At 43.3% G+C, this 13,150-nt stretch overlaps 1 protein-coding gene across 2 annotated transcripts in view; it reads left to right on the forward strand.

Moving 5' to 3' along the window:
- OTOA (otoancorin) overlaps positions 1–13,150 on the forward strand; it is a 49,520-nt gene that overhangs the window by 4,293 nt on the left and 32,077 nt on the right. Inside the window, exons 3-11 of one of the 2 annotated variants that reach the window (XM_083474165.1) lie at positions 1,252–1,314; positions 4,109–4,202; positions 5,926–5,954; positions 6,051–6,077; positions 6,172–6,199; positions 6,691–6,778; positions 8,146–8,277; positions 9,223–9,458; positions 9,792–9,895. In XM_083474165.1, coding sequence (XP_083330291.1) covers positions 1,252–1,314; positions 4,109–4,202; positions 5,926–5,954; positions 6,051–6,077; positions 6,172–6,199; positions 6,691–6,778; positions 8,146–8,277; positions 9,223–9,458; positions 9,792–9,895 — 801 coding nt within the window. Of the gene's footprint in view, positions 1–1,251; positions 1,315–4,108; positions 4,203–4,706; positions 5,262–5,925; positions 5,955–6,046; positions 6,078–6,171; positions 6,200–6,690; positions 6,779–8,145; positions 8,278–9,222; positions 9,459–9,791; positions 9,896–13,150 lie in introns of those variants that run through there. The other variant, XM_083474166.1, reaches the window with a different exon arrangement.

The raw sequence follows: 13,150 nt of genomic DNA on the forward strand, positions 1-13,150 counted from the left end.
CACCTTTTTCTCCAATGAGCTCAAGGTGATGTGCATGGTACTTGCCTCTCCTCATTTAATCCTCACAGCAACCCTGTGAGGTAGGATAGGCCTAGAGGCAGTGACTGGCCTAAGGCCTCCTAGTAAGCTTCATGGCTGGTTGAACACTCTAACCACTACACCACACTGCCTCTGTTTGAGGGTTGCCCAGTCCAAGCCTGGCTTGAAACTAAGGAATCATACAAAGGAGAAGGAACCCTCGTAATTGTCTATCTACAGCCAGCAGACTGAGTACGCAAGCTGCCTGGTGCCTTTTCCACTCAGATGAGATGCACTGTATTTCTACTTAAATTATAGAAATTATCAGTTTGCAATATGCATATACAAATTTCATGCAAACTGATGCCCTATTTTTGGGTTGAAAGAAATCCTCTTTTTCGTCCCTGGGTGTCAAGCCACCTTATCATCACCACATAGGACAGCGATGGCACAGTTCCCTTCCCAGCTCTCTCTCTCTCTTGCATTCCCTAGCACAGCATTTCCCAAACGGTGACCCATGGGTGGTCTGCAAGCATCATTCAGACGCCCCATGGCGTGTCTGTGGTTTTGTTGCTGGCGACAGGCTGGACAGCACGTCAGTCACATTAAATATTCATATTTATATTTTTCATTATATTTTTTATTGCTCCTTTCGGTTCTTCCAGGTTGCGTTTAATTGCATTGCAGTTTGGATTCTAATGCAACAATACACGATGTGTAAGAAATAAAAGTAGCGCAGTTCATCGCAATTGCTACAACAAGCAGGGAAATGGTTCTGTGTGCTAGGGCAAGACCTGCAGCAATTTTCAGGTGGTCTGTGGTGGATGGGGAATTTTGGGAAACATTGCCCTGGCACAGATATATGGGTGGGATAACCTTGGCTGCAAAGCAGAACTGCTACTATTAAGTACAGCAAGTAGTCCTCTCATCTGATCTCTCCCCCCACGCTCCATTCCCTCCACCACTCCAGCCCTGCAGAATTTTGAGAGCTCCTTCTCACTTAAAAGTGTCTGGCAATCACATCTGGGAGATGCTGAGGACAGGTATCTCTCTGTGTGCACCTTTATCGTTGCTTCTGGGTTGTAATGCCAGCTGGAGATCAGTGCAAAGGCTTCCACCAGGGCACTGTTTCACTCAAACAATCCAGCGATAAGGCTAGGAATTCATTCCCACTCTGCTTTGAACTCAAAAGGCAAATAAAAGCTTGCAGTAGTTTTACCTTCTTTGTTTCAGGATCTACTATCAAAATAATCGCCGAGAAGAAACTTGATAGGTCTTTTGAGTACAAGTTGGATTGTGTGTGGTGCTTTTTTTCCTTCCTTTTTTTAAAAAAAGAAATCCCCCTGTGTATTCTGTGATTTGGAACAGCCTCGGGATTTCTTCTTTGATGCACAAGTTTTAAAACAAAACAAGATTCTAGTCCTCACTGTTGCAAAAGCGAAAGAAATAAGTGTGTGAATGGGGAGCAATGCCTGCCGAAATCTTAGAGGTGTCAATTGTTTGTTTGTTTGTGACATTCAGTGCCACCCCCATAACATAAAGTTTTCTGGATGGCCTTCAACTATTTGTCTCCCACTGTTCTCCCAATAGAAGTTTTTATTCTAATGCAAACAGCAGGCTTGGAGAGGAGTCAAAGTGGGTTTGAAACCCCACCAAGAGGCAAAGGGTTAAAGCTCCCTCACCCAGTTCAGAGACTATTTACTATAATAAATTTTAAAAATGCTAATTGAAGGAATCTACAACCCTAAAAATTATATTTCAAGCCCATTATTTATTTATTGTTGCTGGGAATTTTATACAATGAAATATAAAGTAAAACAGTAGATACAGGAGTGAACAAGGGAGGCTACAATCCCAGGCTTGCTTACTTGGAAGTAAGTCTCTTTGGACTCAGTGGAACTTATAAACATGCATAAGTAAGCATGCATAGGATTGCAGGATTGCTTTGAAAGATGAGTCCACTCTGACCACTTTGATCTGCAGAATTGGCACTTTTACAAGCACCATGTATGTTTGTTCTGCCCTTGAGAGGTATCAGTCATTTAATGTGGCAGTACTTATTCTCTGGAGCTCCCAGTCTATTGATATTAGCCTTCATTGCACCATTTTTGACATCTGCTCAAAACTTTTTGGTTTAGGCAAGCCTACATTGGCATGCCACTTTTATGAAGCACATTTGCTTCCAAAACTGTTGATTTTATCCATATTTTGATAATGTCTAAAAGCAAGTCTGGTGATTCTACTGGTATTTTCTTCTGAATACTTTATATTATTTCATGTAAACTACTTAGAGGGCTATTGTTGTTTTATTAAGTGGCATATAAATCTGGTTAAATAAAAATTTAAAATGCAGAAAAGCAGGAAAGGCAGAGAACTGAATTTGTCAGTGGAGGACTGGATTTGTAAGCCATGTCGTGCAAATTAATAGGGCAAAGGCAGAAACAAGTACAACTGAGTTCATTGTAAGGGAAACTGAATACCTATGAATGACACAGATGTACTGGAGAACTCCCCATGGACTAGCGGAAAGGGGAGTACAGGTAGCTTTTCCACACAGCGAAGATGGATGGGTCTAATAAATCAAGCTGGTTCCCAAGATCAGATGCTCATAATCTTCAATCACACTATTGTTGAAGTTATTTTATGCTCCATGATGCATGGGACGCGGGTGGCGCTGTGGTCTAAACCACTGAGCCTCTTGGGCTTGCTGATCAGAAGCTTAGAGGTTCGAATCCCCGCCACAAGGTGAGCTCCCATTGCTCTGTCCCAGCTCCTGCCAACTTAGCAGTTTGAAAGCACACCAGTGCAAGTAGATAAATAGGTGCAGCTGCAGCGGGAAGGTAAATGGCATTTCCATGTGCTCTGGCTTCCGTCACGGTGTCCCGTTGCTCCAGATGCGGTTTAGTCATGCTGCCCACATGACCTGGAAAGCTGTCTGTGGAGAAACACTGGCTCCCTCTGCCTGAAAGCAAGATGAGTACCACAACCCCATAGTCACCTTTGACTGGACTTAACCATCCAGGGGTCCTTTACCTTTAAGCTCCATGATATTTTTGATCCTGTTCAGGTTGGCTTGCAGGAAATGGTAAAACTGTCTTATTCAGCTGTTTAATTTTTTATGATGGATCAATCGATAGATAGATAGATAGATAGATAGATAAACTTTCCTGGGCAATTTGTTTGAGTAGTGGCAGTAATTTATGTAATAAACAAATAATAGCCAGCCCACATTTGGAAAAAATGATAAAGCCAGGTGAATTTGGTTTAGCCTGGGATCTTACACGCACAAAGCCAGGGGCAGGTCCTTGGAACACAATTAACTCACAAAGAAAACTGGGCTGGAAGTTGATCCTCATATCTTTTTTCTTTTTTTTAGTTGTAGACTGAGCCAGCCCACACATGAGGCGAGGTGAGGCAACTGCCTCAGGCAGCATGATACACAGGGGCAGCAGATCCTGATGTGGATCATCATTTGCCAATTGTTCCAGACATATATTTTCACTCACTCCTCCTTCCCTGGCAGGGAGGGAGGTGCCATTTTGTGGTTCACCTCAGGTGCCAAAATGTTTTCGGCTGGCCCTGGTCGTAGTAATACAAACCCTTGTTGCAGGTGGCCAGGACCATTTTAGGAGAGACATTCCCTCCAGTTTGAGAGAGAAAGGGGTCGTAGTGGCTGGTGCCCACCGAGGCTAGTAGGACGAGAAGAGGGACCGGTTGTTAAACCGCTCTGGGGATTAGAGCTCTGTGGGGGGAAAGGGGGTCTCCAGACAATGGCCGGCACCTTTAACAAACTACAGTTCCCAGGATTCTGTGGGGAAGCCATGACTATTGAAAGTGGTACGATACTGCTTTAAATGTATTGTGCAGATGGAGCCTGAGTAACATATGCTAACATCAAGCATTGAAAGAAAAAACTGTGTGTGTCCAAGCTCTTAAATTTGCTGCAATTTAAAAAAAAAAAACTACCAAAATTTTACAGTCAGGCAACACTACAATGGCAACAAGCAATGCAGATATTATTTTGTTCAAATCACAAAGCTGGGCGAAACCTCTTTCTTCCTCTTTCTTTTGGCTATCTCAACACCATAAGGCAACAGGGAAAATGACCCCAACCCTGAGGATATTTTTCTTCTTGATGTTAACAAATCCTATAGAGGCTTCGAGTCATCAGAACATCAGTCAAGGTAAGATGAAATACTTTTGTGCGTCACAGAGAGATACTGTCGGTGAAGAAATTTACGGCCTATTAAAGTGGAATCCAGTAATACTGAGGAAAATGAAGCAAGTTTCCTACTAAAATAAGGGCAGTGCAATCCTATTCATGAAGTAGGAGACAGACAAACAAATAAATGGCGGCAATTCCGCTGAATAGACTGAGGGTTGAACTGCCCTCATTTAAAAGGCTGGATAGTGTTTAAGAGATGAGATGTTCTTTTGAGCAGGAACATTTAAATGTGTAAATTATATGTCTTTTTCACAGAGCTAATTTTCATAAAGTGGTAGTTTTCAAAAGAATTATTTCCTGCCAGCTAGAAGTTACTGGCACTTCACAGGAATTTGTAGAAACCCCAAAATACTGTGGCTTTTTTATCAGTATAATTTGTGAGTTTGAACCCATCATGCCAAAAATCAGGCAAAGTCACACCAAAGTCACATTTTGGTCTGCCATTGTCAGGGGTGCTGGTGGTTGCTCACGAGTAAACAGCCAGGACTCCGACCTGCTTTTTACAGGTTTCATTTAGTGCAAACTATGTACAGTGCAGAAACCCAAAGTTCATGTCTGCCTCAGTCACTTGCAGATTCCGGGAGTGGCTCCTTCCTGTCCCGTCCCCCCAGCATAAGAACTTAGATACCCCAAATCTCCACCTCCTTTCTTTACGTTTGACCCCCTTGCAAAAACTAGGCGACAAAAGAGGCATGTCTGTTTCCCGACCATCCTGACTGGGTGAGGTGCTAGGGCTCCACAGTAACCTCTGTGAACCTTTGCCTCACTTCGCCCCTCCTTTCTACCTCCGCTTCACCAGAGGCATCACTCTTTCCACTCCCTGACGAAGTGTTACTGCTCAGCAACGGTGGAGGCTCCCTGTACGCTTCTGCCCCCCTCCCCCCTTTCGATGGCAGTACCCTGACAGCCATCTTGATTTAAAATGGCGCCCGGCACGCAAGCAACAATGAAGACTGCCACCCCTGCCTTGTGAGTCCTCATGCTGAGTTTGGCAACGATATCCAGAGAGCCCGTCAATGTGAGAAAGCATACTGAATTCGCATTTCAAAATAGCACCAGGTGCCCAAATGGTAACAGTCCACCTTCCCCATATCAGGAGTCATTGTGGCAAGTCTGGTGATTATATATTGAGAGGCAGACAAACTTCTAGAGGACAGGAAGACAGACAAACTACTTTCCAAAATATATATAGTAGATTGGGTGTTCTTTGTCTATCATTAAGTAGTTTTCAATTTCACTGTTCCGCAAGGGACAATGACAATAAAGATATCGTATCATATCGTATTAAAAAAATATGCAGAATCTTTTGCAAAATGATCTAATTTCTCTGGCCCACCTTAGACTCCTTCCCAAACCTTTTCTTGAATTGCATTATACTGTATTGGCCCGAATATAAGCTGCACCCGCAAATAAGCCTCACCTTTAAAATTCGGCGGCTTGGGGGGAATTTGGAAAAAAGTGCGGCTTATATTTGGGCCAATACGGTATTAGCAGATATCACTAATATATACAGTGTTCATGATGCCTTAGTTTCTGTGTTTCTGGCAGTGCAGTTCTATACCTGTCTACTCAGAAGTAAGCTCCATTGAGTTTCATGGGACTTGCCTCCAGGTCAGTATGCGTACAGCACTGCAGTCAAAGCAGTTTCTATTAACATTTTTTTGTACTGTTTCCTCCTTCAGATCTGCCTCCACAGCTGCAAAGAACCGTGGTCAGTATTTTTACGGTACTTGATATTTTTAGCTACATTCCACAACCCTTGTTATTGCATGCATTTTGTCCTCTTCTATCTCTTTTTTTAAGGAAGAAGTCATAGCTGGAAAGTATCTAAATGGTAATTGCGGACTATATTTGCATTTATTTTTAAAAATCCACTTTATAATATGAAAGAGAGTATTAACATTTTGGATTGTTTCCCCCCTTTTTAGCTCTCCTTGATATACTTCACTTTCAAAGGTAATATCTGATTAGTGTTCTTTACTGTATGGTAGAATAGTGGAGAGTGTCTTGGGCTACCTGGGAATTTGTAGAAACAAAAAAAATGTGGTATTTACTGTATTTTTCCGTGTATAAGACTATATTTCCCCCAAAGAAATTGTTTAAAATTGGGAGTCTTATACACGGAATGTTGCAATTATTTATTTTGGGCTCAAAAAATAGGGGTCGTCTTATACATGGAAAAATACGGTAAATGGATAGTGAGGTTTGTGAGTTTGGCCCAGTTTGGCCTAAAATGGGGCAAAGTCACACCAAAAACATGTTTTGGCCCATCACCTGGATTCATAATGACACTTGACATCCAAACATCAATGCTGTTGAAGGTAAATAGTACCTAGTAATGCAAACTATAGAGCTATGTTAGTATGAGGATGTACTAGTTATAGAAACATTACAATTTCAGAACAAATTATTGAACATACTTTTTTTGCTTCTGTTTTCTTCTATAGCACTAACATGTGGACAACTGACCTGCTTGACCAAATCATGGCAAGTCTCCATGCTCAGGATATTGAAATTACTGCTAGCAGCCTACAGGTTTGTATCACTCTAATATCTCTGCTACTAGAATATTTCAGTAAGGTTGGGTAGGCTGCTGCTGCTGGTGAGTGGTGGAATAAAAATAAATAAACATTCCTAAACTCCAAACCTCAACGTTGGGCAAATACCTATATGACGACGGATGACAACGTCACAAATTTGTAGGAAGCTTTTGAGTTCTTCAGAGCTCTTCATTGGAAGAACTCACAGCATAACAAGGAGGGTAGCCAGCTACTTTATACTGAGACAGACCATTGACCTATCTAACTCAGGGCTGTCTACACTAACTGGCACTAGTTCTTCAGGATTTTAGAGAGGGGTCTCTCCCAGCCCTACCTAGAGATGCCAGGGACCTTCTGCATGCAAATTCAGAATGCTTGTCAGGATTTTGTGACAATTGGCTGGACTTTTGGAACATAACTACCTTTGTTTTGGATGTACATTTAGGAATGAAAAAATGTTGAATTAGCTATCGAGATGGGGAAGAAATTATATTAATTTCAGGTTAAAAGCCAAATCTATTGAATCTGCTCTTTCCAAACGCATTATCACAATTCAAGGATAGATACCAGGCAGGCAAAAGCAATCAAAGGAGGGCACAGAGCAGGGCTGGTGATGGCTCCCAAGGGCCACCCAGAGATGCCTAGAGGGCCATATTTGGCCCATAGGCCCACAGGACCGAGGTTCCCCACCCCATAGGATTTCATTGGGTTTTGAGCCTCAGTTGATGTGGTCCTCAGCCCAATTTAAAATGCCAATGAGATGACAATGAATTTAAGGTAAATTGGAAGGACTTTAGTGCATATATACAGAAGCAATGTACACAGGTTAATACATTAGCAGGGCTTTGAAAATACTTGTAATTTAATTATGAATGGACCATAAGCAATTCAAATGATTTATAACTTTTCAATGGACACATACAATGATAAACAATGGAACCAAGGAAGGGACTAGGGGGAAGTCAATTTGTTTTGTTTTGTTTTTATATTGTTATTGTTACTGCTTTTATTTTTGTTATTGTTGAAAATTAATAAAATGTTATACACAGCATAATTTCAAATGCATGGCAAGGAGAGAGAAATTGGATGAAAGTGGGTGGCAGAGAGAGAGAGAGAGAGAGAGAGAGAGAGAGAGGACTGCAGAAAAAGAGGGGGGGGAAATGAAGGAGTGCCCTGCCCACTTTTAGCTCTAGTATGTAGCCCTTGACAGATGTGGACCTGGGCCTTGGCAGAAAAAAAATGATCCTCGCCCCGATCTATGACTGTCTCTCTTTTCAGTGTGCAAGTTCATAAAAAACCCAAGGTAAATCGTATTTGAATGAGTTATATTCATCCTCTCTACCCCTCTGCCCTGTTTTTCAGGTGTCTGTAAAAAATTACCTGGGCAACCTCTTATACCACCCCAAAGTGCTGCTGTCAGAGTTTCGACAGATGAATCACCCACATTTTCAAACAGCAATGAAGTATCTCTTCAGCAGCAAGCAGGAACATTTGGTAAATCGGTTTTGGTTAAAGCATGCTGCAAACTGGAGCAGTCTTGGCCTAGATTCTCTTTTACATACGCTGGTGCCATCACCGGGTGCTCTCCTCGTGACTCTACATGTCAGAGATGGAGGTCCCAGCTCCCTCCTCTGCCCCTCCAGCAGAGAGCAGAGCCTCATCATGGAAGAAGGAGGGCTTTGACCAGCCAGAAGGAGGTCTGAAAAGAAGTAGTTGGCAGCAGAGCTGAAGGCAGGGAGACTGAGATGCAGGCACAGCCTTTGGATGTGCATCTGCCTAGAGGGAGTGCAGGTGTGCACCTGGAGTAGACCCGTAGGCAAGAGAGTCCCGTGAATGAGCTCACTCCACAGGCCTTTAAAAGCTTGGCTGGAGGGGACGTGTCATCTGTTGGGACATCTTTGTAGCTTCCATTCAGTTATGAACCTCCTGGCTTGCTCATATACCTCAGAATCTTGACTTCTGGACCTTGTGCTAGCTGCTGAACCTGTGCCATTATTAGCCTGATCTCTTCCTTACTTGCAAGTCAGTGTTGATGTCATTGTGGTTTTTTGGTGGCAGCCTCATCATTACCAGCACACCAGTGCAAGTAGATAAATAGGTACCACTGTGGCGGGGAGGTAAACGCCGTTTCCGTGCACTCTGGTTTCTGTCACAGTGTTCCATTACGCCAGAAGCAGTTTAGTCCTGCTGGCCACATGACCCGGAAAGCTATCTGTGGACAAACGCCGGCTCCCTTGGCCTGAAACCGAGATGAGCGCCGCAACCCCAGAGTCATCTTTGCCTGGGCTTAACCGTCCAGGGGTCCTTTACCTTTTTAACCCATCTAAAGAGGTGTGTGTGGCAAAAGAACTTGACTAGCTGGAGCACCTGCAACCTTTTGTTGCATGACCACGTCCTATGACTAATAGCCATTGATACAGCTGCACTCTTTGATTTCAGGAGTTGGGAAATATTGTTATCGATCTGGCCGGCATAAGAGAGAGAATTTTCCAAAGTCCGGGAGGAAACAGGACATTGTTCCTCGTTACTCTGGAAAGGTGCTTCCTGATGCTGAACGCTGTGGAATGTGTGGACATATTAAGCCAGGTCCTTCAGGCATCATCAATGACCTACCTGCAACGCCACACCATAGCAAGGCTCCCAAACGATCTGCAAGAAGATGCTTTTCGAAACCTGTAAGTTACTTTTCCGGCTGTAAATAATTTAAGGCAACAAGTGGTTTTATTTTATAACATTGGTATAGAAATAACCTATATGAATAGCAAGTTATATGAATATGAATGCTTATGAATACCAACCTCAGTATAGAAATAACCTATATGAATAGCAAGTCAACCAAAGCAATCCCTCAATCCTATAAAAATGTGCTGGGTGATGTAATTCACAAATATAGAATATTTTGACTAAGGGTGAGAGCAGGGTGGGGAGGGAGGGAGAATTTTGGCTGACAGGCTAATGAAAGGAAAGTCAGTCAAATCCATCCATCGTGTGCTGCTTTTCTCTTTCAGATCAACTGTGTTCAGAGACCTGTATGACAGAACAGGAGCAAATGCACAAAGGGCTCTATACGACTGGATGACACAAATCCTGCAAAAATCCTACAATACCAGTGGTAGGTTGAATACCAGCAACCAACAGGGGCCATATACCTCCCTTAAGGCAGTGGTTCCCAAGTGTTGGTCGGAGGACCACAGGGGTTTTGTGTAACCCACCCAGGCAGTCTGTGGCACCATTCACATAACTAAAACTAGCAGAGAGATATAAACATTTTCAAAAGTAGGGGGTCCATGGCTTGACTCTTGAAAAACAGGGGTTCCACAGTACTTAACTAATTGGGACCTACTGCTTTAAGGGCTTACCAATGTGGCACCCATATGCCCCAATGTACTCACCTGTTCCTCATATGGTGCTTACAAAAATCACAGGAAATACCCCTTCAAAAATTTATAATGCACAGGTGACCGCTGCTGAGTTTCTGATTACATTGGCCCTGCCTCTTCTGCATTGACACCCCCCACCCTGCTTAAACATGCTCAAATTTCATTGGATGTCAAGTTTGGCCACCCTCCCACTCTCTCTCTCTGAACAAAGGAGGGATGAAAAGAGCTTCTCGCCAGGAGTGAATGTGCTATATTGGAACTGATGTAGGTGCCTTTTCCCCATCTGAAATATGCTCGGAGTCCTGCAGTGGTTTCATTCTCTTTACTGCAGCTTGTAAAACAGTGACTGAATTTCCCCCCAAACCTCAGGCTTTTATGTACATTATTTACACAAGGAATCCCGTCTGATTGGCTGATTCTACTTCCCTCCTGGAGCCTGATTGGTCTTCTCCTGCAGGCCAATCAGTTGTTGCATTCTACGATCCTACCAGCCTAATAGGCTGGTTAACTTCCTCCTGGAGCCTGATTGGTCTTATCCTGCAAGCCAATCAGTTGTTGCATTCTAGGATCCTACCTGCCTATTGTTCTAGGATCCAAGCTTAGTACATAACACCATCAATGGGGATTGACTAGAGGGCATTTTGTCTCTCTCTCTGCTCTTTTAGATACAGCAGCCATTTTGTCCCCTGAACCTGAAGACTTCACCCTAGCCTCTCACTCTCTAGGGTTTAGCTGTCTCCCATTCAGCCATCAATAGGGTTGCTGGGTCAGGAGCACCCCAGACCCTGAGATTTCAGAGCCCAAACCTGAAACCTAGGAGCAGCCTCTGGGGATGCCACAGGGGATAGCCCCCAGTGATGTCACGTGAGCAGGCAGTTCCTGGTGATGTCATTAAGCATGACACTTGGAGCTAAGCATCAACCACAGTCTCTGAGAGCATGTCAGTGACCCTAGATACCGTAAGTCTATGCAATAATTTTCAGCCAGCTCCTTGCAAGCTGCATGCACAGTCTTCTTAATCATTCTTTTTAAAGGCACTATTGCCCACTTGGTGATTCAAGCCCTCCCTCTGCCATGAAGCAGGTGGTGGGGGAGCAGCAAATCTGGAGAATTCAGGTCAGCCCTGGCAACCCTAGCAATCAACTGCACTCCACGCATTCCACGCACTCCACGCACCCTGCTCCAGGCTACATCGGGTGTAGTGCATACCTTCTATATTTCTCTGATGAAAATAGGGATGTCCTATTCTATTATTGTTGTTGTTGTTGTTGTTGTTGTTGTTGTTGTTGTTGTTGTTGTTGTTGTTGTTGTTATATTTTATTTTATTTATACCCCACCCATCTGACTGAGTTGCCCCAGCCACTCTGGGCAGCTTCCCACATATATAAAAATATTAAAGGTAAAGGTAAAGGTACCCCTGACCGTTAGGTCCAGTTGCGGATGACTCGGATTGCGGTGCTCATCTCGCTCTATGGGCCGAGGGAGCCAGCGTTTTCCACAGACAGCTTTCGGGTCATGTGGCCAGCATGACTAAGCCGCTTCTGGTGAACCAGAGGAGCGCACGGAAACGCCGTTTACCTTCCCGCTGGAGCAGTACCTATTTATCTATTTGCACTTTTTGGGTGTGCTTTCGAACTGCTAGGTAGGCAGGAGCTGGGACCAAGCAACAGGAGCTCACCCCGTCATGGGGATTTGAACTGCTGACCTTCTGATCGACAAACCCTAGACTCAGTGGTTAAATATTATTTTTAAAACTTCCCTGTACAGGGCTGCCTTCAAATGTCTTCTAAAGGTTGTATAGTTACCTACTTATCTCCTTGGCTCAGGGGTCACATAACTCCATACCCTCCAACATTTCTCTGATGAAAATAGAGATGCCCTAAGGAAAAGCGGGACATTCTGGGATCAAATCAGAAACCAGGACGGCTTCTGTAAATCTGGGACTATCCCTGGAAAATAAGGACATTTGGAGGGTCTGGTAGTGAGCTTCCCATTGGTGTGTGTGGCCAAATGATGGCAAATGGACCTCCCTCTGCTCAAAATCCTTACTCTGACCTCTGCATGCCTCTCCTCTTCCGGCTGCTCAGAGACAAATCCTCTTGTTTAACTTTCTGGGGGAATAACCGTGTCTTTCACGCCATGGCTTATTGTAGGCAATTGTCTAAGAATTACAAGATTGCAATGAGGTAGAAGATAATCTGTTATTGGGAAATATGTTTCCCAATGGACATATGGATTCTGGACACTGTTTCCTGGGACGGATCGATACAACAGTCTACACAGCATATCTAGATCAATGCTAGGAGCTATGGCAGGAAGAACTGCACATGAATCCAGCAGAGGGCTCCAGAGCAAAAGCTATAGATCACTGCTGGTTGAAATCTGCCCTTGGAATCAATCACCCTGCCTCCAAAGAAATGAGGAGATCTGCTCAGTTGGATTACTGTAATCCTGTGGGACTGCCTTTGAAGGAAGTTCAAAATGCAGCTGCCCAGGTTTTGACTTTAGGTTGCATATTCTGTATACTAATAGTGAACTAATTATCTAAGGGTTGTTCCTTACGTTGCCAAAATGATACCATCCCCATCAGTGCCAGGTTTATGTATAAGCTAAACAAGCTATAGTTTAGGGCCCCACTCTCTTGGGGGCCCCCAAAAAAAATTAAAGAAAAAAAAACCTGGATGTACATTTCCAAAATATAAAATAAAAAACAAATGAAATAAAACCTACATACAGCAGTAGTGTTTTGTGTTGTGTAGGCTCCTATGATGTAAGTAATGGGCACTCAATCATTTTAAGTTAGAGCTTAATAATTATTTCACTATTAATATACTTCTTAATTGTATTTCAGTTCAACAATTACTTTGATAAAATGCATATTTTGTTATGTGCAGATGGCTTTAGATACCTATTAGGCCCATAAATTACCATATAGCATATATTCAACACAAAAAACAGTGGCAATTTGTTGTTGACAAAGGACAGCT

The sequence above is a fragment of the Podarcis liolepis genome, assembly GCF_965112155.1.
Source record: "Podarcis liolepis genome assembly, chromosome: 14".
In the NCBI taxonomy this organism is placed as follows: Eukaryota; Metazoa; Chordata; class Lepidosauria; order Squamata; family Lacertidae; genus Podarcis; species Podarcis liolepis.